The sequence below is a fragment of the Phyllostomus discolor genome, chromosome 3, assembly GCF_004126475.2.
Source record: "Phyllostomus discolor isolate MPI-MPIP mPhyDis1 chromosome 3, mPhyDis1.pri.v3, whole genome shotgun sequence".
Lineage (NCBI taxonomy): Eukaryota > Metazoa > Chordata > Mammalia > Chiroptera > Phyllostomidae > Phyllostomus > Phyllostomus discolor.
The window spans coordinates 195280641-195305721 of record NC_040905.2 but is presented as its reverse complement, the minus strand read 5'-3'; the positions used below and the strand labels follow the sequence as shown (position 1 = coordinate 195305721).

Genomic DNA, 25081 nt, shown 5'->3' with positions numbered 1-25081 from the left:
ACAGGAAACCTATTATAGAATTAAGGCATTAGTAATTTCCTTGACCGCAAAACAATCCCTTCAAAGTCCTAACTGAAAACAACTTTCATCTACTACTACTATCTTGCCTCTTTCTCATTGGCTGGCTGCGGGGCTGGAGAAAGGAGAGGGGCGCATGGAAGTGGGTGATGGGAGGCCAAAGGCAGAGCCATTATTGATTCCACAGGCGGCTGTTCTTGGCTGACCACCCATCGACTACTAGTTGTGGCATAAAAACAAAATTAGCTCCACCAAAGTTCTAGGTTCTGAGATGTCATGTTTAATGATGTCACAGAGAAATTACCCTTATATTCCAGCTAAGATCCTGCCATGAATAAGAGACAGCTACAGTGAGCCAACTGAACCAACAAGAGAGTTTTGTCAGCAGTTGCCAGGTGTAAATCATGGTGCAGATTATTAAAAATGAGGCAAGTATTTATTTGGCTTCGTTGAATATTTCCAAAGAGACCAACTTGAGAACAGATGTAATCAACTTTAAGAATGATTCCCTCCACCCAGGACTCCGTTGCTTTGTAGCAAGGGGGGGATTTCAAGACTCCTGCTCTTTGTGCTGTATCTTGAAGGTGGCACTGTCTAGCAGGGGTGTCCAACCCACGGCCTGCAGGCTGGAAGTGGCTCAGGGTGTCTATAAATGTGGCCCAATACAAAATCGTAAATTTGCTTAAAACATTATAAGATTTTTTTTGTGATTATGTGTCGTGATGTATTTAGTGTGTGGCCCCAAACAACGCTCCTTCCAGTGTGGCCCAGAGTCGCCAAAAGGTTGGGCACCCCTGACAGAGTAGCCAGGGGCAAATGAATGAAGAAGGGCTTTGTTCCTCCCTGATGCTCCTTTCTTGCTCTGACTCTGGCTAAGCCCAGGCCAGCTCCGAACATATCCCATTCCGTACCCGATCCCACGGAGTCTACCTTAACCAAGGGAAATTCTACGGAAGCCAAAGAGTCCGCATAGTTATCCTGTTCTGGGGAAGAGAACAGAAGAGACACGGCTATGGAGTGGGGTAGGAAAAACGGTGGCCAGTGGTATCGACAATCCTTGAGGGGTCTTTCATGAACCCACTTGGTATCCATTGCCCAATGTCATCACCACAACAAACCTAAATACAGAGACAGGCCAGGGATACTTCTTTCTTTATAAAGGAGAAAATTGGCTCTAAAAGAGAAGCTGAGATCCTACCTCATCCAGGAGTGGAGTGGGCATTAGAATCCAGGCTTCATTATAGGAGGCCCAGGAGCTGGATGGACCAAAGTGGGGAGGGCAGAGGGCCTGGGTTGCCAGCTCCCTCGGATTTTGACTTTCGACATTTTCCCCAAGTGCAGCTGTGCAGAAGGTCACAAAAATGAGCCTGACCAGACTGAAAGGAAGCATTGCCTCCTAACCTTGACAGAAGCCAGCAATTTCCAGCCGCTGTGCCGCAGCGCCCTGGTGCGCCGCAAGACTTTTTAAAACATGCAAAACCTGACTGGAGTCAGGGACACTGACCTCTTTTCCCTAGATTGTCAAATTAAAGAATGACAACAGCCAACACAACAATTGTGGTGGCCTCCGGCCAGCAGAGTCCGCCTGTTGTGACTGAAGATGAGAATAAATGCCCAGGAGACAGCAGTCCTGTGGAGAAAAAGGGGACGGCACAGCCACTCTCTCAAGGGGAGAGCGCCCCTGGGGTGCCTCGGCCACTGTCTCAAGAGGAGAGCGTGCCGACCCTTACCTAGACAAGCTTTTATGTTCTTCTCGGGTCTTACATCAAAGAAGGATTTAGTACCTATTACCTAGAATATTGTTGTCTACATTTTAGGTACAATCAAGGAAGTGAAAATAACATGCAGAAGGGAAAGCTGGTTAGCTCTGTCCTTGGGAAAGTTCACACAGGCTTTGGAAATTACCTCGAAGATAGACAGTACACATTTGTTGTTTTAGACCAGGGTGATGGAGTTTTAGCAAGAGCAAACCATAGCAGTCTGCATGTATTTTCTAGGCCTGATTCCCACGGGAAAACCCGGTTTGAGGGTCTGGCTCCTGCCCACCACCTCGCTTCTGTAGGTTTTCCATACAGAGCTGAGTCACATTTGCCAGATCAAAACAAACCAGTCCCTTATAGGCCACCAGTGTGTGTGAATAGCCACCAGTGTGAATGCATCAAAATTATACCTATTTTTTTTGTCAGATCAGCAACAAATATATTTTCTGGTGTGCCGCAGAATTTTAGTAATTAGTTTATGTGTGCCAGGAGATGAAAAAGGTTGAACATCGCTGATGGACGCACACATTTTAAAACAGCACACATTTGCCGATGCTTTTAATGCTTCTGTTTTTCATTTTCTGCGAATCTCACAGTACAGCCCGCCCCTGAGAAGCCTCCCCACCCCTGAGAAGCCCTCTCCATCTCCTCCTCAGACCCCTCTCCTGAGGGCCCGTTGTCTCCCCCATGCCTTTATCCAAACCCCCCTTCTCACTGAGGTGGGCCTTGGCCACCCAGACTATAACTATAATCCTGCTTCTGTCCTTTCTTCCTACTTCATTTTTCTCCTTTTTTTTCTTTATCAGCAATGATCACTAACACACTACATATTTTCCTTATTGATCTTACCATCGATCTTACCATCTGTTATCCCTCTACATTATAAGCCCCATGAAGGCAGGGAACATTCTGTCTGTTTTTCTGTCCACAGCTGCGTCCTGGCAGTGTGTCCAGTAGCTGGCCTGGAGCAGGCCCCAGCAGGTGCATGCTGAGTCAGCACATGCATGGCGGGGGTATTCCCTTCAGAGAACTTAGCCAAGGCCACGTCATCAGTCCAGCTACGCCAGCTTACACCCCAGAAACTGCTGGGAGGTGGAGGGTGTTGAGAAACAGAGGCTTGGCGTGGCTCTCTGACAAGGTAATTGCCCCATAGCCTAGAGCAGTGATTTCCAATGCCTTCTCATCTCCTGGCTCACATAAACTAATTGCTCAAGTTCTGCAGCATACCAAAAAATGTATTTTTTTTGCATGACAAAAACAGGTATGACTTTGATTCATTCACACCAGTCAGCTATGGCTGTGTAGGGTGTTATCATGTTTTTTTTTTATCTGACAATCTGAGAAATAAAAGGGGTCAGTGCTCCTGACTAAAGAGTCAGGTATTGCATGTTTTAAAAATCCTTGCGCCGCCCCGATTGAAAATCTCTGTCCAAGAGGAAAATTGGTAAAGAAACGAAGTATATCTTTTTTGAGCCATCAGCTTCACCTGCTTGAAACTAAACCAAACGGCAATGAACACGTCAAGACTCGCCTAGTGCAGAGCCAGTGGCCCTTTGGGTGGAATCTACCACTTCCCTAATTCCAGTAGTAGGCCCTGCTTGACTTTATCCAGTTGGTGATCCCATTTCCCCGTCTTAACGAGTGCTCCAGGGATGAGCACGTGATACAATTAGGACCCATGAGAGGGAGACTGAGCCCCAGTGCTAAAAAGAACTTCCGAGAAACTTTGTGTAGCAATTGAGGAAAACGGACCCCGGAGTCGGCTGCCTAGATAAGCAATCAATACACCACTCACCAGCTGGCTGACCGTGAGAAAACTGATCAATTTTCTTTTTTCATCTGTAAAATGGAGATCATGCTAATAATACCCACTCCATAGGGTGGTTTTAAAGACTAAGGGAGAGAATACCAGGCACAAAGTAAGTTAACTACTATTATTACAATTCCAGTCAGAAAGGGAAAGCCAAATCTTGACCAGAACACTAGATATTAGCACACCATTCATTCATTAACTACACATTCCATGATCACTGTGGAGGTGCCATGGAGGTCACAGGAGTGAGTCCAGGTGAGTTCTGCAGGGGCTTGATAGAGAGATAAACCATGCACCTACACGGTTTATCTTGTTGATACGGCAAGCAATTATGGATACAGTGACATGAGGTCCTAGGAAGGGAAAGCTTATTTAGATGATATGGACAGGTGGTGGAAAATTTACTTAAGACATTCAGCAGGAAGCGTGTCAAATCCTTAAATATATGGTTATGACAATAGATCTAATAATGATCACTTCCCCAAAACTAAACAGAACAAGTGACTCAAGGTGTTAGATTCATTCTTCTCCTTTTAAATTTCACTATTTATGCATGTTTAGGTCCTTGTTTGAAAACTCAATACAGATGTTCACGTTAAACAACCCTCCCCCCTCCCCCCCCTTCTCTCACTGACTAATCTTGGTTTTCCCCAGGGGTAAATAACCGTTACCAACAATCACTTGGTAAATAGGCTCCTAATTTGGAGGGTGATTTATCATCACATGTACTTAAGAGATAAACATATATGACCTCAGGGACATTTGGGAAAGTTTGGGCCACCAGGAGAACCATTAAATGGGGAACCTGGGTGAGGTTTGGAAGAAATCACCTATCATTTTATTCTTTGTAAAATTTTGTGAGTTTCCGTGATGATGCACATTTCCTCATTTATATTCTGGTTGCAGGACGAATTCAAAACATTTCTGAAAAGTGCCGGATGCAAACTTGTGGTGGTTGAATTTTCAGCGAGATGGTGTGGACCTTGCAAAAGGATTTACCCTCTTATTCATGTAAGTATCACCAGTCTCTGTTTTCCAGTTTTAGAAGGAATTTCAAGCCCCCAAATACTTTTCACAGAAAAGTCTTAAAAGTTTGGCACTTATGAGCCATTATGGAATCATAGTTGTTGAAGCATCTTGATTAGCCTGCATATAATATACCAAGATCAAATTAATTAGTACACACACCAGAAGATGAAGACTATTTGTCTATGGATAATTCTGCAAGGAACATTAAGATGTGCAAAAGAAGACAATTGTACAAGTGAATGGATTATTCATAATAAGGACATTTTACCAAAGTTCTTGAGTTGAGCACTTCTAAATATTAGAATAGATTTCAGATAAACATGAAACTTGGTTTTAACTGTAATATAAAAGAATAAACTACCCCCAATTCCTCAACCCTCTTACATATTCCTTTGGTATCTTTGATCTACTTTATAAAATAGTTTATTAAAATATTCTACTTAGTAGAATATAATCACACATTTATATTCAGATTTTTTTCTACAAATACATTTGTTCAAGTTTTGGCAGGTTTTCAGATTATAATTTTAATGCCTATCCAATGTTTTTATCTATTTAATTTTTCTATTGCCCCATTTTACAAGTTTTCACCATTTTACTTTTTAATTTTCAGCATAACATGCTGCAGGAAAAACTTCAGGGCATTTTCTTCTCATTTTTCCATAAGTGCAGAAGTTTTGCATTTACAGTCAAGTTTGTGAAATCTAGTTCTTCAAACATAAACACGTTTTCATTTCTCTACAGAAGTGGAAATAATCTGGTTTATTTTTCAGTGAGGTTTCTAATATTTCAATTTTTTGACTTGAACTCTTGAATCAACCTGAGTTCATTCTATCCACAGTTACAACCTTTGACATTTAATTTAAAATAAACTTAGATTCAAATAGAGAAATTGGCTACATGACATATGAACATCTATTCTGTGCCTAAAATTCTTGGCATATCGAGATGCAACATTAAAATATCTGACAGGCCCCTCTATTCTGACACTCAAAACCTTATGAGAATCTCCAAAGTTCAGCTTCAGGAGCATAAATATACTCACATGTTACAGAACCAAAGCTGATCAAATTCCCACAGCCAACCAGAGGCATTTCATAAAACACAATGAAACCTGAGGCTTGGTTACCTCTCCCTTCATACCTTTGGGTTTTAAGGGTAGTAACAGCTTTGCTGCTGCATCCAGGCTCCTACAGCTTCCCCTGCCTCTTTCTTTATTGTAAGTCACAGGTAGCCCTGTGGAGATAAACCTCCCTGAATTATCCTAACTTGAATGTGCCATCTGTTTTCTCTTGGAGTCTGACTAATGCAAACATAGTTTTTAAATAAATTTTGGTGCATCCACACTGTGAAATACTGTTAAAATGTTGAAAAGAATCAAGTAGACATGTATGTCTTGAAGATAGCACAGTATTAAGTATAAAGAGCACAATAGAAGAAAATTTATAGATATGGTTCCATTTATGTAAAATAGAAACACATATGTATATGTGTACACACACATGTATGCAGAGAAAAAGCAGAAGATGCATATCAACATTTTTTCTATGAAAGGGAGTAAAGATTGAGGGAAGATTGTGAATGGGAGAAGTGCATGTTTTGCTCTGTTTTTCTTATAATGTTTGAACTTTTACAAGAGGATGTATTCATGTATTGTGTGTAATATTTTAAAAACTCATAGTACATAAGGGGGTTGGAGAAAATACTTTCCTTCCTCTAGGTCTTTTATCAATCAGAGATCAAAGCAGGAAACAAAAACCAAATCGGACAGAAAGATTTTAATACAAGAAGTCTAATACTTATAACATCACTGAGAGACTGGATGAATGGGCTCCGGATTGGCAGGCCATGAACTCTTTCTGAACACCACGGACCCACCTAGAGGGATTCTAACTTTGCCATAATCAAAAATGGGAAGATGGGAGCCACCACTGGAAGAAAACAAACAAACAAAAAAAAAACCACAGAGCAGCAACCAGGGAGTCGGGAAGCTGCTGCTGCTGCCACAGCTGCGTCTGCACATCAGGGAGCTAATGGGTGACACTGGATCCGAGTCTGGCGGCTGCTGCTGCCTCCAGCACAACTGCCTTCCGGTACCTACAGTCCTGCTTTCTAGCAGGAACACCCAAAAACAAACAGAAAGTGCCTTCTGTCTTCTGCTGCCTTGCCTTCCAGGTCTTACCTGCATGCATCTCACGGGTAAAACCAATTTTCATCCAAGACTGTAGCTGCGAGGGAGTCCAAGGATTCGTCGCCTTTTGTCCTTTCTAGGCTCCGAAGGAAGGTGGAATGGAAGTTAGCTAGCTAAACCTTTACCCAAGGAAGAAGAACTCAAGGTGTTTTAGACACTCAAAAACTGTAAGTCTGCAACCCATAGCATCTCTGCTAAAGGATGCATTGCAACGAGAACAAGGTGAATTATACGAAAAAGTGGTTTTTAAGAAGTCATTTAGAACTTTAAGTATTAAGTAAATTCCACAGTCCCATTTGATGACTGAGAGCAGGGGTTGCAAATGTTTCCTGTAAAACACTAGAAAATCAATATCTTCAGCTTTGCAGGCCGTATGGTTTCTGTCAATGACTACTCAGCTTTGCTGTTGTAGCACAAAAGCAGCCAATGGCAATACACAAATGAATAGATAAGCTGTGTTCCAATCAAATGCTACTTACAAGACCAGGTAGAGAGCTGGCTTTGGTTTACAGGGCACGGTCTGCTGACCCCGGGCTGAGAGGATCACCAGGCATAGACTCCCCAGAAAGAGCATTTCTGGAAAGGGAAAGGTTGTAAATTTGTTGAGAAACTGCACGGTGTGATCATGCAAAGGCAGATGTCTTTGAGGCTAATTACAGTGTACACAAAGGAGCTTCAGAAAGGAAGCTGAGGCCAGATCAAGAAGGACCTTGTGCAATAACCTAAGTTGCTGTACACTCGGAAGAATTTTAAAAAGGGTTTTGGCATGATCAAATGTGGGTTTTAGAAAATACTTTGAGCACTGTCGCTTAGGAATGGGTTGGAAAGACTGAAGGCAAGTAACCCAAGCTGAACGATAATCTCTATTTTGGAGATTTGGTGGTTTCTGGGGGCGAAAAGGAAGGCCAAATTCAGGAGACATTTTAGAGTTAAAATCAACAGAGTAGGTGACCCAAAAGTAACATTAAACATGAGGAAGAACAGAGCAGAAGGAAGAGCTGTTGTTAGGGGCTGGGGAGAGAGGTACGAGGTGGGAGGAGTGGAGACAGTGACAGTGAAAGGAGACGATGCCCACACGAGAACTCCGACCCAGCACGGAATCATCTCTCTACCATGTCTTCTGGCTGCCACTTGACAGAAAACTGAAAACTGCCACCTACCTGTGCATTTCCTGACAGACTTGGGAGGCTCTGGAAACTTCATAAATAGAACTGATCCTGGGAATTAGGTGCCCACACAGGTCACACCCATCGCCATGACCCCTACAGGGGAACATCCAGATACCTTCAAACTTGCAAAAAGCAAGTCATCCGCCCTCGAGTTCATGGGTGACACCATTTTCCCGCCAGGCATCAAGGTGCTGCCGATCAAAATCAACAACTTTCTTATCTGAAAAGTACTCTAAAACTCCGAATGCCTTTGTGGCTATCACCTGAGAATTGTCCCCTGATTTCACCATCTTAATGAGTTTCTAAAGAAGGGACTCCCCCTTCGGTCACAATCTGTGTACAAACATCTGGAGAGACCCCTCCGACGGAACTGTGCTGTCTCCACTACTCAGCCCGCTCCATGCTCCTCCCTTCTTCTCCGTGGGCACAGCCCTCAGTGACAGCCCCATCTCCTACTGCCTGCCCTTGGCCAAGCTCAGCATACCTTATACCGGCGGTCTCCAGCCTCTTCCACACCAGGGACGGGTGTCATGGAATACAATTTTCCCACTGAGATGGGAACAGGAGGCGGAGCTCAGGAGGCTCCATTCACTGGTCCACCACTCACCTCCTGCTGTGCAGCCCCCATTTGCAACAGGCCACGACCCGTCACCGTTCGCAGCCCAGGGGTTGGGGAACCCTGCCTTACACCATGATCAGAGAGAGGTCGCATTTGAAATAGGTCACTGGATATGCTTGAAATATGATGCTAAAGCAAACAAGTCAGTATGCTATTAAGGGTCAAAGTATGAACACAGCTGTCTGGAAAAAAGCAAAACAAAACAAAAGCAGGAGCTGACAGTTACAGGCTGTTTCTGCTGCTGCGTCCACTATGCCACCCCCCCATCACTAACACCATTGTCACAGCCGCTGCCAAAAACGCTTCCAGAATGTGGAGAGCAGGGCTCTGTCCTACGATGGTATCTGTCCTGTCCTCTAAGAAGCCACGTTTGGAGCATGCGCAGTTGAGCAATGACTCAGAGGGCTAGTGCAACCCCGGGAGCAGGCGCAGTACAATGTGGGAGGAAGCACGTGCTTACCCAAGGGGTAAAACCCACCCTCAGAGCATGCGCAGTGGGGTGACATAACCAGCATGTGCTTACAGAAGTGGCACAAGACATGTATTCATCGAAGGCTGGTGGAGCATCACATCCTGCAACACTATGTAAGCAGAAGCCTTCAAACAGACAGCCGAGACAGCTGAGAGGGAGAGGACGGGCAGGCCGCTGCCCTGACCAGCCCTGCCCTCGCTGACTCTGAAGCCGCTGCAGACGCTGCCTTGCAAAACATTGGCCGCTGCTTCCCGGACCGAGACCCTGATCCGGGCCCTTGGGATTCATTATCCCTCGGTTCTCTTGTGTGATGTTATTGCTAATTGTTCATGAGCGATGATTAGCGTTATTAGGTTATTACAGATTTGGATCGAATCTACTTTAATAAAAGCTGAGTGAAGAGCGCAGTGACCTCTGTGGACTCACTGTTTTTCCTTGGTGGCAGCGTTACCTGTGGGGCGCACAGACCATATAGGTGGCCTGACGCTTTCGGTTCCTAAGGCCTGGGTCAGACAGCCTGAGCAGGAGGTGGTGAGGGGTGGGGGCGGTGTTGAGGGCTGGCTTACAGGAAAGACTGTATCGTGAAATGTTTGCTCATGACACAGAACAAAACAGAAGCAGAGAATGTTGCTTTTCTGCCTCTCACCTTCCATTTTTCTGCAAATGCTTCGCCTTGGCAGAACCTAATTGGAAGACAGCTGGCAAAGGATCCGGAAAACGCAGGTTCGCAGTGCAGTGCAGAGTAAAGCGCCGGGGATGGCAGTGGGGGAGAAAGCAATTAGGCTAATGGTCGGCACAGATATTCTGTAACACCTCAGCCGTTAGAGCCTTCCGCCACCCGCAGCATCACCACCTTCAAAAAGCCTGGCAAGAGGAGACAGTAAAGGCAGCGTTTGGTATTTGGTTCAGAGGCCTGTGTTTTTCAGACCACTGAAAACAGACTCTCCCCCCAGAAAAAGCTGCTATCTCTTCTTCCCTCTCCCCAGGTAAGTCTGGGTCCACCACATACTGTTCATTATTCCTTCGCTTTGTGTCCTTGCCCAACTTTGAAACTCTAACCTTCAGTTCGGTTCTTAAGACTCTGGTTCTGCTGTTGACTTTAACTCGACCTTGGCATTGAAATACTTAGGTGCTTCAGGGTCTAGGCAGCAGTGAAAGGCCAGAATGATGCTTAGCTGTCTTGGACATTTGTTCGTTTCTTGCTTTTGCCAAAAAAGGCACCTCTAGTGTGTAATTTAATATTAACACTAAGCTAAAAGGGAATTTTTATGCTTTTCTTTTTCAAGGCAATGTCTCTGCAATACCAAAATGTAATGTTTGCTAACGTGGATATCGACGATTCTCGGGTAAGAGTTTTAAATCTTTCCACGTAGGCACGTAAAAATCTGAATGTAACTTCACCGAGAGCACTGTCTCAGTGAGTGGTTATAGTCGGTTTAAAGTCAAGCAAAATTTCACAGTTCTTTGTGGTAAACGGTTGTAAACTCCCTCATATGCTCTAGTGTGTTGTGTATTACTTACAAAAAAATCTTTTAAAAAACAGCAAACATGGGTCTCTCCTGCCGCCCCTCCCCCCTCGTACGAAGGCAGGCTTCACTAATCAATCCCCACATTCTTCACCACTTACTCGCCCTGGACTCTGCCCGAGAAACCAGCTCAGCAGAGTTGCTGGAGGCAGACCACACCACTTGGTTGGAGCTGGGCTCAGGACAACAAGTGAATTTCACCCCTGTGATAGATTATGAATCAATTTCTAACTCAGTGCATTACAGACATTTTAATCTATCTCCCTTACCTCTTGCTGTATCTTTTTTTCTTTCTTTTTTTTTTTTGGGGGGGGGGGTAGGGTTTTTTTAAAACATCACAAGAAATTCCAGGAAATCTTTCTTTCATGTCCCTAGAGCCTTTCTTTCTGACCCCATCCGCCAAAAATAATCAGCCGCAAGTCCTCACATTGTGCCTTATTATACACAGAGTGTGGCTACAGTATTATTCTTCCTAACATTTGTTTTATTTGTAATGAGGAAAAGTAACAATAAGTGGTGACCTATGCAAACATCAGAATTTGAGCTTTAGAATAGCAAAAGAGCATGTGGTCCACCCATTCTGCTCTTTCATATGTTTTCTTCTCGCGTGGGTATATCTAGGAGTGGAATTGTTGGGTAACATGGTTACTCCATGTTCAAGTTTTTAAGGAACTGACAAACCATTTTCCAAAGCAGCGGAACCATTTTGCATCCCCACCAGCAACGTATAAACATCTGATTTCTCCACATCTTCGCTGACACATTATTGTTTGCCTTTTTAATTGTAGCTCTTTGGCTTTTAAGATCAAACAAAATGCACAATTTTTTTCCCGGATAGTAATTTATTTATTACTTGTTGTCATTGCTGTTATCATGGAAATTATAATGTAATGTGTATGTGCACATGTGTGTGAGTGTGTGGGGGGAGTGTGGTAGTAGCAGGGAAGAGATTTAGTACCATGAGTGACAAGTATATCACAGAGAAAAAGCCCAATTCTGTTGATCCTGTGAGTGATTTTCTTTTAGCTCTAAACAAGATCAACAAAAACTGCCATTGAAAGCAGATTGTAATAGATTAAAACAACTGACATGTTGACATTTTTTTTTGCTCCAAATTTTTTACAAAGATGGGCCGTGAAGAGGAGTAGGCTTAAAAAAAGAAACATCTAAGCCTCACTTAAAATGCTAGACCATTATGTCACTCCATATCTCAAGTGCAAGAAGTGCAAGTTATAAAGATACCTTTACTCTTCCTTCTTCCTTTCCCCCCCAATGTTCTCTCTCCATCTTGACTTCTACTGGGTTCCTCTGCAATCTTTTTCTGGTTCTTTTAAGCAGAGCTCATTTAGTCATTCAACGCATTCTGTTTCGGTACCCCTACCCCCACCCCTCTTCTCCAGCTCTGGGGTGAGAGAGCTCAGGAAAGCTGGGAACAGTCATTTTCTCTTGTAACACCCTGGAAGCTTGGGGGATACGTTAGAAAGTTCCTGGTAGGAGAAGCTTAAAAATGTCATCTGTCCCTGAGCTTTAAGATAAGCCTTCTGAGAAGTCACCAAAGTCTATGCTTGTTACAAAAAGAGGGTACCAAATTTTGACTTCGTGACATTTCTTTTCTTCCCTAGGAGTTGGCCAAAACTTGTCACATCAGAGTAATACCTACATTTCAGATGTTCAAGCAAGCCAAAAAGGTATGTTTCCATGATAAACTGGCAAAGTTGAGATAGATTACAGAACCATCAGAATCTAAAAAAGAAAAAAAAAGACTGGAGTATCCTGGATGGATTAAACAGCTGTGTTTATTTTTAATACTTAGCAATGTAATTCTTACTTCTGAGCTTTACATATTGGCAAGGAGTTAAAAAACGCATGAATGATAATAAATTTCCCCATTCAGACCACTTGAGGAGTCCAAATACATAAGAAATACCCCACTATTACCTCTCTCTCTGGGGTAAACCATTCAGAAAGAATCTTACCAAAAAAAGGACGTGATGAAATTCTCATACAAATGTATACAAGTTTTAACAACACTTGAGCAATAGAGTTAAATAACATTTCAAAAAAAAAATAAAACGACCTGTTCCCTCTCTTGCGTTTTCACTTGAAGATTGAAGCTGTTTAACATACGCACCGTCATCCTCCCCCGCCTCCATGTGAAGTTCTTTGTGGCATCTTTTGTTTTCTTCTTCTTGTCCACCTCAGAAATAAGGATGCTTTCTCCTTCCAAATCCATTCCATCCACCGCATCTTGATTAAATTCTTTCTATTCTGTTCCAGGCTTCCACTCACTGGCAGAGTCATAGTCCATTAGGCCTTTTCTAAAAGCACAGTGTACAAAAAGCCTTATGGTAATTCCTCCTAGAACACAGACTGTGGAGAATATTTGCCTCCCTTGAAAATAGCATCTGCTCCCTTGCATTCAATCAGGAGACTTAGGGAATTCGTGGTTTTCCCTTTTTCCATCGCTGCCAAGAATCTCAGGGTTCCTTCCACTACTCAAACACTGTTGCCTCCCTTAGCCAGTTTCCGGGCATTTCCTAACTACCATCCCCACACGGCCTCATGCTTTTGACGTTTTGTTATTCTGCCTTGCTCTTGATTCTAGCTCATTTCAAATATTTTCAAGGTGTGTAGAATATAAACAAAATTAAAAAACTAAAATAAATTAAGCCATTATAACAATGATGCAGGGCCATGGTGTACAATGGGCATTCCTCGGTGCTAGAAGTTTTCATCCAGAAGTTGGCTAAACGTCTGGCAGGGATGCCCTGGGAACAACAGCTGCCGTTGTTTCACAGCTTTAGGGCGCAGGGCAGCCAAAGCCAATTACAGTCCATAAATAAGGTGGGTTTGTTCCTTCCTGCTGTATTTCTCAGTGTTTTCATCTGAGACATCACATTATGTTCCAGTAACGTTAATGGTGGTTTAAAAAAATAGTGCATTCCTGTGGTATCTTCCAGGTGGGGCATTCAAAATGTTGGCTGGCTTTTGTAACCAGAATAGTATATTGTATTCTATTATAAGTAGTTCATAAATTTGGTTTACAGACCCTCTTAAAAGCCAGTAAAGACTATAAGCTCTCTCCAGCAAAATGCACATAGTGTGCATGTACCGACATGCACATATCATACCAGGGTACTCGATGAGCCCCTGAAGCCCATGAAGAGATTCCCTTGGATAACACCTTTGGTTCCACATCAGCGTTGGTAGATGTCCGTGGAAGGGGGGAAGGTAGAGTAACAAAGACCTAGCAAGTCCTGGCCAACTGCTTAAGTATGGGCCACTGGCAACAGTTGGTCCCACCTTTCATTCTTTGATAGGATAAAATGCACTTCAGTCTTCTCATAAGAGTGATGGGATATGGCTACATAGCTAAGTAACAAATGGATTATTCACAAATGAATAACTCAGAAGAACTGAGCTCTCCAATTAAGTGAGAGGAAACTTGGCCTTTATGCTTGTGGAGCACAAGGTTCTTGCTGAAGTCATAGAAGTCATTTCCAGCCAGCACCCTGCTTGACACAGGCACAGAGGGGAAAAGAATCCCAAGTAGGCAGCAACACTGTGTACTAAAAAGAAGACGGTTTTAGAAGCAGGGGTCACCAACTCGGTGTCCTCAAGGGTCAGGCAGGGACAGTAGATGAGACAATGGAAGTGAGGAAGATGGTAGGTGGCCCTTGAAAAAAATCACCCTCTCGAATGCTCACTGTTCAAGTTCATAAAAAATAGCGTTGGACCCACCCTCTAAGAGTAGTGTCTGCAGCTAATTTCTGCCATCTTTGGAGTCAGACAGCTGTAGGTTGAACCCCAGGTCTGCCTCCTATCAGTGAGTGACCTTGGAAATGTGTTTTAACCACCTTGAGGCTCAGTGGCCTGCCCTGTGCAATAGGGACTGTATCACGTGTATCTGAATGATGGTCATGAAAATGTACGCAAGGTGCCCTTGCCCTGGACTTGGCACACGCTGCAAAATGTAGCTGCCAGCAGAGCCCCAGGATCTATCTACCTGTACCCCTATTGTCCTGAAAATGTAGAAATAAATAGAACTTCAGAAATAATAATTATGAGAAATCCCCAAAGCTCTTTGACTAACTACAATATCCATCTAAAGAAAGTCATCCTACCACGGAGGAACTACCTGCCCAATGACAGCCAACCTGGTAAGGATTGTTTCAGACGCAGAAGGGTTCTGCATGAGAAGGGAAAAACAAGAACTCTCACACGGTCTTCAGGGTACCAAAGGGTGCAGATCCCTGAAAGGAGTTTCCTATCAGCCCATAAGCAGCTGATTCATGGGGAAAGATTAATTGACGGGAGGACGCAAGAACCGAGTGAGACGGGGAAAGTGCAGCAAGCATTTATCACCATGGAGCAACCTTGACCGCATTGCCAAAGGCACTGCTCTGGGCTTTAGCAACAGAAAGGCAGTAATTGCTCGTGCACCTCTTTTCTCCAGGGCAGGGATTAGGGTGAGGCAAGTGAGGCAGGATATTGCAAGTACAAGGTGGAAGGAACCCTGTCTTTATGTGAATGTTTCGTGTTGTGTTTACTATGGATTTTTGCATTCATTTTTAATACTTTTAAAAATGTGTTAAACTCTTATTTATCTTGAATCCTGAGTTTCTGGCACCCCTTAAATTTACACCCTAGGCCAAGCCCCATTGTTCTCTGAATTTTAAATTGTTGAAAAATAGGTGATCCGCCAGAAAGACTTACAAGACTCCATGGCAGCCTGTACTCATAACTGAGATTCATCACAGCAAAGAGTAGAGAGTGAAACAGCAGGAACCAGAAATGCACTGATGGAGTCCGGAGAGGTTCAGCATGGGCTCCTGATGTTCTTCCTTGTCCAAGGACACACAAGAATATTCTCTCTGGCAATGAACTTTAGGGGCATGTGTACAATGTCTCTACCTGAGGGATCTCCTTTTGAGTCTCAGGGTTTGAGGACTTGGTGTGGGGACTGGTTACACAGACGTATCATGCTAGGCAGCCATTGCTACATGACTAGCCATGATGGTGGAAACTCAGGACCCCCAAAACAAAGCCAGATTCACATGACCAATACTGATGTTTACACAAAGCAGCTTGACAAGCCACTGAGTAGCGGTCCTTCACTCCAAACTGATACAAGGTCTGTCCAGAAGGTATCCAGCTATGTAATATAAGAAACAGAGATTTTTATTGAAGGAGATATGAGAAACATTGTGTGTAGGACAGTGATGCCTCAGTCTCCATCAAAGTGGGCGCCTTGGGACCTCACACAGTTCTCCCAGTTGCCATCAGCTGCCCCGTTGTATTTTCCTCAGTCTCATCGACAGTCCAAAATCTCTTCCCTTTCAAAGCTGATTTTAATTTTGGGAAAAGCCAGAAATCACAGGGCACCAAATCTGGGCTGTAGAGGGGGGCTGAGTCACCTGGGTGACTTCATCTTTTGCCATAAAACTCTGTATGAGACATGATGCATGAGCAGGTGTGTTGTAGTGACGAAGCTGCCGATCACCAGCTGCCCGTATTTGCAGCCTTTGGAATTATCCGAATAGTTTCCACAGGAGAATGTTCACGCTTCACAAAAAATTTAATGAAAATTCATTGCTCTGCTTGCTCAGTCATTTTGAATGGGACGGCCACACAGTGCACATGCTCACTCAATGATGTCTGTTGCCCCCACGGACTAGTACAGTGAAGTGGTCATTGTTCACACATGCACAGTCCAGTCCACTCTCTTAGGCTGCCAGGTTACACCAGTGCACAAACCATTCTTGTTATATGAACAATGGTTGAACTTTTTCCGGACAGACCTCGTATAATAAAACATCAATCACTAACACACAGAAAACTCAGAGGGCCACATTTTCTGAGTAATTCTTCAAAGTTCTCTCATTGTTCTCTTGGAGACATGCAAGAAGCAAGCTACCAGATCTGCTGTGCTAACTCTTTTCTTACATGGTGCGAAGTAGAAAATCAAATATCACCTTTATTTTAAGTAACAGAAGTGCCATGTACTACTAACTAAAGGGCATGGCTTGTACCCACATCAACAGACTTCCCACGATCCCTTGAAAATTGACTTTCAGATGACCCGTCTATGGGAGGTTTGGGGCAGCAGAAGAGAAACTTACCCACCAGGTGAAGGTGATATTGCTGCTTTTCACAACTATGGATCCCCAAAAGTGAGGTCAGAGGGTGAGAGCCTTCGAGACCTATGTGTAGGAAATAGAACTTAGGCCCCCGTCAGATGTGTTTTCCAGAAGAGCAGTGGGAGGAGAGCAGACCCGTCCCTTCAGCAGAACATCCCCCCAAAGGGAGAAGATGGAATGAGCTCTCTCCTGCACCTAGATTTAACCGAGAAGCTCGCCTCTGAACTTGGACAGAAGTCAGGGAAGGGGAAAAGCAAGCATACGTTCCCAGCACTTCAGAGGGGAGCAGATTTTCCAGGGGAAACACGACGGGTATATGCCACTGAAGGAAACGGCTCCAAAGGTGTTCCTGCGTTCCATCCCATGCTTCTCGTGATGGGCAGAATGACACCTCCTCCAGCCACAGTCCAAAATCACTTTTCCTATTCCAGTGTGGCTCCAAATGAGGTCCCACACTCCAGCCACGCCCCCTCTTCCCTTCAACCGGAAGCCATACGGAGGCGCTAACTGGCTCTCAGCAGCTTCATTGTGTGTCCTCAGCAACTTCAGCCGATAGCAGAGAATAAGGGTTGGCCCAGAGGCCAAATCTATCCCTCCACCAGTTTTTGTCAAAAAAAGGTGTCACTGGAACACAACCATACCCATTTGTTTAAATATAGCCTGTGGCTACTTTCACACTGTACTAGCAGATCTGAGTAGTTTCAACAGAGACCACGTGCCCTGCAAAGCCTAAAATAGGTGTTATCAGTCCCTTCGCAAAACAGCGTGTCAGTCTCTTACACAGAAGGAGAAAAGCACTTTAGTCATTATTTATGCCACGGAGGTTCTCATAAACATACGTGGGCAGAGTTTCAAAGTGAAAGTAAGTTAATAATTTATTGAAATCTCACTATTGTAATGGGTTGAGAAAAAGGCCAGTCTAGATTAGGAAGAAAATGAGATAATAGATTGCTTTTACATGCTTTGTGCTTGAATTCACACCCATATCATTTCAAGCTGTTTGAAACAGACCGTTTCTAAGAGGCCCTGCCTGACTTCTTGGTTTGCTTTTTGCTCAACTCCAAAAGAGCTTAGCGGGGCTGCTGACATGTGCAAGGCCTGCCCCGGGTGTTGTGAAAGCCCGAGGGGAAGTGTACAAACACCTGTGCCGTGATGCAGATGGTTCTGGGGAGGAGTGGGTCTGGGGGTGGGTGGCGGTCAGAGAAACGGCCAAGACAGAAACAAACAGTGCTTAATACTGTCCACCTCTCAATAGAAGTTTAAGGTACTTTTACAATTTTCTTTTTTAAAAAAAAAAAAAAAAAAAAAGCTGGACAGTCCCAACTGGCTTCCAGGACATATGGGATTCTAGGAGATAGGATTTTTTATTTATTTTATTTTTTATTTTTTTAATAAACTTCTTCTCTTTTTTTAAAGATTTTATTTATTTATCCCCAGAGAGGGAAGGGAGGGAGAGAGAGAGAGAGAAACATCAATGTGCGGTTGCTGGGGGCCATGGCCTGCAACCCAGGCATGTGCCCCGACTGGGAGTCAAACCTGCGATACTTTGGTTCGCAGCCCGTGCTCAATCCACCGAGCCATGCCAGCCAGGGCTAAAATTTTCTTATTAGACGTATCCTTTCCATCTTATTTGTGAGACTTACCGCCTTAGTAAATAAGCCCTTCCTAAAGAAAAAGAGCATCATACTACTACAAATGACAAGATTGTATTGTACATGCAAACATTTCTACTGTGCATGCGAACATCCCCCCAAAATGTTTTGTGTTGGTTGGTGGGTTGAGATTTCTTTTTTTTTTTTTGTACTGTTCCTGTTGCTATTGCTTCCAGGATTTTGTTGTTATTGTTTTTAACCATGTACAGATGTCTGAAAATTTTTTTGAGCTTTCATGCAGCTGGTTCAAATATAATGTTAGTATTCACTCAACCACATTGCATATCAACTGGCCAAGACATTTTATAATTATTCTATGACTGTGGCGTTAGTCAGACTCCTGATCTTACACTCTCAGAAGTCCCTCTGTTAGGAAGGGACCACTGTGTCCAGCCTCTTTGCACTTTCCCAGTAACAGGAATAGACTTTCATGGAGGATTTAAAAAAACACTGTCTCTGGTTGTAGCTGGATAGGTAAGTGGGGAAGTTCACTTCATGAGCCTATTTTTATGTATATTTGAAAATGTCCAAGGAAAAAAACCTTTTTAACAAAAAACCTGACTGTTGGACATGGCTGTTTCCGTTATGCATGGACAGCCACCCTGTATCCCAAGTGACCTGGAGCTTATAAATGTCATTAGCAATCCTTAGCAGAAGACCAGCAGTCCGTGGGAAGTGAAGGCATTGAGAAGACAGAGGTCAGTATTGCTCTCCAATGCTCCGGAGTAGAGGATGCCTTTGAGAGACACAGCCAAACATTCAGGTTAAAATGAGAAAACATTTTAGGCAGAACAGACAGATTAGTTGCCTTGCATCCATTTTCTCTTAAAAAAAAAAGCTACTTATGAAATAAGCTCTTATCAGGAAGCTGCTCTTCCTTCATTAACTGCGTTTATCAAGCTCCTGTATGCAACGCCCGTGCTAGACTGGAGACACAGATGCAACATTTGCTTCTGGCGCACTGGCCAGGGAGAGCCTAACAGAGGTCCCAGTGTGAGGAGTGTGTGCCTTCCAGTGCCGGAGACTAAGCACTACCCAGAGCCTCAGACCCGAACTTCAGTGATGAGACATCAGCTTCACTCCACTCACTTCAGGCCTAAAGCCGTTCACAGAGCGCCCAGGTGCAAGGCTCTGGGCTAGAAACGAACAACATAGAGGAAGGAACAAGGTACTTGGTTCCCGTCCTTGGACTAATAGGGAAGAAAGATAACAAAATCATCTGTTTATAATGGAAGGCGCAGGGGACTGTGAGATCACAGAGAAGACTTCGGGGCAGGTTTCATGGGTTAAATCTTGAGGAGGGTTAGGATTAGCAAGTGAGAAAAATGGGAAGAAACAAAGAGATATAATAAAATAGCATGGCTGTGTGTCAGGAACTGTTTGATCATGATATCACAATAGCATGAAATGACTAAGTTATCACTAGCATACGAACTTCATGAGGGGATCTTGTCTGGTTTTCTGGCTTCTAGTGGGGACTGATGAAGTATTGGTCAAGCGAATTTATCTGGAAAGTGTTGCTAGAGTTTATGGTCAAGAGTGGCATAGATGTATACAAGGCAAAAATCAAGGACTCCATCCATGTAAGAGACTTGGGCTTGATAATGATGGAGAAGCATTGAAGAGTTTCACAAGGAAGGATAGCATGCCTGGAATTGTGTTTTTTGTTTGTTTGGTTCGTTGTTTTGGCGGGGGGGGGCGGGGGGAGGAGGTAGCTTCAAGGGTTAGAAGGAATCTAAGGAGCACAAGACTGGAGATAAAAACAAATTAGAAGCCGTTGCTTAAGTCCAGGTGAAAGCTGATGAGTTCAGCGGCAAATGTAATCCCACCTGAAGCCTCCAGAGTGGCCGACATGAAAAAGACTGGCAGAACCAAGGGCCGTCGAGCCTGCAGAGCAACCGGAACACGTGGGCTCTGCTGGCAGAGTGCCAGCTCATGCCATCGCTTTGGAAACCCACTGGGTGTCTCCTAGTGAAGCCGACCTCCGTAATCCCACCTTCAGGGACACGACAGAGCCCGACAGAAATGAGTGTTTGTATGTCCTCAAAGATATCCCCTTAAAAATAATTATTTGTAAGACACGAAAGATGAATGTGCTGCCACTTATACAAGTAAATATCACTATGTTGAATGAAAGAGATCAGATACAGAAGAATACCTACTGTGGAATTCCATTTATGGAAGTTTAAACACAGACCGGAACAACTGATGGTGATAAACCCAGATTAGAGATTGCCTTTGGGCCCAGGACAATGATTGGGAGGAAGGGGTCTGGGTACCCGTGCAGCCCGGTATCTTGATCTGGACATGGTTGTGTGGATGTGCTCTCTTTTCTAATATTCCTCCAAACTGTATGCTTCACGATTTGTGCGGTTGTCTGGGTGCGCATGAATTTTTTTTAATGTGGCCTCGGTTCCCTGGCTCCAGTAACAGGGTGGCTGGTGGTGCCCATACAAGGTTCCATGTATCTAAAGGGAAGAGGAGTCCAATTCCATAGTAGCTGGGGCTCTTCTTGCACTTGCGGCTTCTGGCTGCCCTTGGCGGCTGTCCTGGTGTCACAGCATAAGCTCTCATAACTCCATGGTCATGGAAATCGCCCCTCCCTGGAAATCTACCTCGGGGCTGTGCCCTCCTATTTCTCATCACCCCTGCCCCCAAGCCTGTGCCATCCCTGTGTGAGAAGCAGTCTCCTCCACGAGGAGAAGCCCTTCTTTAGGGAGCCAAACTCTCTTTGGTGCCACGATGCCCTTTGGTGGTGGGGGAGGTCCTAAAGTAAACAGGCACAATCAGATCCACTGAAGTTATTCCCATAAGGATACACAAAATACCCTCCTATAGACCACAGGGGGTCCAGGGGACTCTCTAGAATTACACGACAGTGGTCGTGGGGAGCAGACACACCTTGGGAACTTCCCATCCCTTCCTTGCCAGCGTGTCTCTCCTGCTGAGCTTTACACGTTCCTTCACTTGAGTCGAGCCATCCCAGAAGCAGGGGAGTAGAGGATGGGAATCTAAGACAGAAGCCACCAAGAAGGACTGCAGACATAGGGACACCTGCCTTTCAGCTCCCGTGGGGAAAGACAGAATAAGACTGTGGTTTCCGCCCTGCCTTCCAGCTCCACGTTGGTGAGAGACAGAGGGTGAAGCCCCTTTAAGAGCAGATTGAGCTGTCCAGGAAGTCCTGCTGCCTCCAAGTGAAAAGACATTTAAAAAGCATCCCCCTTTCTCTCAACTCCCCACGCCTATGGGACGTGCTGCTTCGTCATCATCCCTGGCTTCCTAGGAATGCACTTAGCACTTTGGTCACTTAGATAAGCTTAGTATCTTTTTCCTGCTCCCTGAGAAGTCCAGTCATTCAGGTGGCCACACCCTGCCTATGTCCTTACCAGGACTTCTTGTCTGGGTACCTGCTCTGGCCTCAGAGGATTATGAAACTCTCTTCATGCCTAGAGCCACCATCCAGCTGCCACCTGACTCGTAAGCAAGAGAGACTCTCGTAGACCCTTGCTGACACCCTCCTCCCCAGGTGGTCAAGGCCAAGGCCAAGAGAACTTTTTGTAGAGGAGATGACTATAAACCAGACAACCCAGATAAATCATGAAATTCTGCACCCACACTTAGGTAAACCTATTCTCAAGAATCCAAAGAGCAATTTGCTGCTATAGAAGTGGATTCCTGGGCAAGCCGGTAAGTGAAACGGGATTGAGACAGAGTCACAACACAGGGGCTTACTTCAAAGGAACAGAAGGAACCGTGGTGCCCGCAGGCAGCACCCAGACTGAACGCTGGGGAAGCAGAACCACTCGATGCGGGAAGCGCTGCTTCTCCGCTGCACACTGAGCAGGGAAGTCACCCCTAAACTTGTCCAACCCCCGCCCCAAAGTCCAAACACTGAGTTTCAGCTGCTGAAATCTCCCTCCCTGGAGAATCAAGTCTTCGGCCAGTCCCAGCTTCAGTTTTCCCACACTGTTCCTTCCTTCCAACTGCCTCAGATAATTGATACTAAAAGGATAGTGAATAGTAAGGTCTTTAACTTTCCTGTTTCATCGAATATAAGATGCTCATTGAGCGCTGCACCGTCATTTTATACACTCCTGAGAAGTGTCCCAAATAAAACATTCCAGCCCCCGTGAAAGGCATCCTGATTCAGAGGTGTGAAATTCTGAAAAGAAAATGTGCTGCTTAGAAGCAATTGGCTGCAAGGCTGTCACCTGGGCAACAGTCAGGGAGTGGACAGTCACAAGCCATTGGACTTCAGGGACTCATGTCTGTGAGTTAGCAAGCCCTGAATGCCGATGGATAGAAGTTCAGACATTTCAATGACTGGGTTTCCTCATTTTCAACAACTTTGTATGTTTTAGATTTTAATGTAGGGGAATATCATGGCAAATTGTATAAAACTAGAAAAACACTGGCATAAACAGTTTTGAAAAGGTACCAAACAATTAAAACATCATGAATTGAATGTGTCCAATGCATATTTATATTGAAAATATCTTGTCAATGTTGAAAATGAAAAGAGGATGATTTTACAAGCAGGAACAAAACTCTTAAACGCTTTAACATCTTTACAGTATTTAAACCAATAAACATTTCACCTTTGTGTATTTGTGAACAGATTTTTGAATTTTGTGGAGCTGATGCTAAGAAATTAGAAGGGAAGATTCGAGAACTAATGTAAGCTGATCTCCAAGGCAAAATACACTTGCAGCATTCCAGAAGCCCACAGCAAAGCGTCCGTGTTTTTATTTCCAACAAATATTGCAATGTTGTCTGGCCTCTTTCCTAATGCTTTACAGGTTGAATTCCATATCGCAATCTCAGTGCAAATTTCTTAAAAGCCTTGAACTCTCAGAAATTGTATCATTCCCATTCTCAGCAGGAGTGTCCAACCTGCGGCCCGTGGTCCTCATGCAGCCCAGGACAGCAGTGAATGCAGCCCAACACAATATTGTAAATTTACTTAAAACATTATAAATATGTTTGTAATTACATGTTGCAATGTATTTAGTGGGTGGCCCAAGGCAACTCTTCTTCTTCCAGTGGGACCCAGAGGTGCCACAAGGTTGGACGCCCCTGCCAGGGTGTCCTTTCCGCTTTCTCGGAGCACATTCCTCAGGCAATGTTGTTATGACCTTCACAACAGAGACCCTGAACAGCTAAACATCATCAAGTCATGGAGAAGGTTTCCCAGAGATCACCGAAGATGGAGTTCTTCACGGTGACCTAGAAACAAACAAACATCTCATCACCCTGGTGCACTCCAAATACACAGGGGCCCCCTCCTAACTAAGCCGTTGTTTGTGGTACAAGATTCTTTTCCAGTGTGTTACCTAGACCTGTGTCATTTTTCTCTCTCTCATTTCCTTCCTCAAGTTTTTTTTATAAGTTACATTTTAAAAAACCCATGAAAACAAAAGCTGGAATGTCATTTTACTACCTATGTATTTTTTTTAAATTGAGATAGTGCAGACATTTAGAGGTCAGAGAACAGGGCTCCTCCTCATACTAACTGTGCCCGCCACGGGGCTGCCGTCGGAGGATCGGTAAGGCTTCCACGTCACGTAGCAGAGCCAGCTCTGCCTAACCGTCGATGACTGAGATTTCGACAAAGCGTGGCATCTGTGTGCCTTGTTAGAATTCTCTGGAATCTAGAACAGAGGAAACAAACACACGCTAGCTTAAACAAAAAGCAACATGTATGAATCATTCAACAAATGTTTACGCAGCACCTATTCTGTGCCAAGGACTTTGACAGTCACTTCAAATAGGCATGCGGAGCCCAGGGTTTTTCTGAGTGTCCCTGTCCTCTACTTTTCTCTTTTCGTCTGAGTCATCATTCCTGTTGTTTTAATAGCTGTTCTGTACTCCCTAGTCCTCGGGTTGGAAAGTGGCCCCTTGGAATAACTCCAAGGTATCTCATTCAAGAGACCCGTCAGACCAGTCCAGAAGACTCCAGCCACAGGGCAGGGTCACAGGATAAAAACAGTTTTGCTCGTACTGTAAGGGTAGGTGTGGGGGTGGCAGGAACCCCAGACACGCAAGAGGCCGGGAAGACTTAAAATATTGTGTCCCCTACTAAATATAAATGTTTTAAATAAAGTAACAATTTAAAGCAAAAATTGTTGAATGAATGTACAAATATCCAGCTGTACTTATACACATGAATCCTTGTTTACTTAGGTGCTTGGCAATATGCTAAGCCCACTGCATTCATCCCCCATTGAACCATTGCAACAATTCTGTAAATAGCTGTGTCCTGGTTTAACAACTGATCCTGTGGGGTGGGGGGGGGGGAGTCTGGTTTGTAGTGATTGCTAATTCCTATGGTGTAAATACTTGGTAGATTTCAAGCTACCGACATGACCTCACGGAACATGGAGCTGGGAAAAGATGTACGTTAAAGGCTCTTGTGAGCTGGTTAAGATTTAGCACCAGGACACCACTACATATGAATGAGGTACTCCTTTTATCCCTATTTTCTTGCAGAGGAGAAAACAGATACATCACAGTTAAATGGCCTGCCCAAGTTTCCCCAGATGAATCTGTATTAGACCCCAAGCTGTCTGATTCCAAAACTGACACCAAGGATTTAAGAAAAATAGTATAGTTGGGCGTATAATGATGCCATGCTCATCTTAAATTTCACCAGTCACTCTCGCTGCTTAACAAAATAGTGTCCACAGACTTCA

At 44.2% G+C, this 25081-nt stretch overlaps 1 protein-coding gene across 2 annotated transcripts; it reads left to right on the top strand.

Annotated features, from left to right (window-relative positions):
- The first annotated feature begins 343 nt into the window (after nt 1-343).
- On the top strand, nt 344-23301 carry LOC114513303 (thioredoxin domain-containing protein 8). 2 transcript variants are annotated; one of them, XM_036022042.1, is made up of 5 exons: nt 344-446; nt 4498-4602; nt 12220-12285; nt 22011-22076; nt 23008-23301. In XM_036022042.1, exons 1-5 carry the CDS (start codon nt 423-425, stop codon nt 23068-23070), a joined length of 324 nt encoding a protein of 107 aa, XP_035877935.1. In that variant the 5' UTR covers nt 344-422; the 3' UTR covers nt 23071-23301. The 2 variants fall into 2 exon arrangements, 1 of the variants encoding a protein (XP_035877935.1); XR_004902302.1 differs by lacking the exons at nt 344-446; nt 4498-4602; nt 23008-23301 and adding exons at nt 9581-10057; nt 10358-10417.
- Nucleotides 23302-25081: the final 1780 nt, after the last annotated feature.

Bases quoted from the DNA above. Each gene is read 5' to 3' on its own strand.
- LOC114513303 (XM_036022042.1), top strand. From the start codon at position 423: ATGGTGCAGATTATTAAAAATGAG. The intron at 12,286-22,010 runs GTATGTTTCCAT...ACCCACACTTAG, and splicing joins TGTTCAAGCAAGCCAAAAAG to GTAAACCTATTCTCAAGAAT. The intron at 22,077-23,007 runs GTAAGTGAAACG...ATTTGTGAACAG, and splicing joins GTGGATTCCTGGGCAAGCCG to ATTTTTGAATTTTGTGGAGC.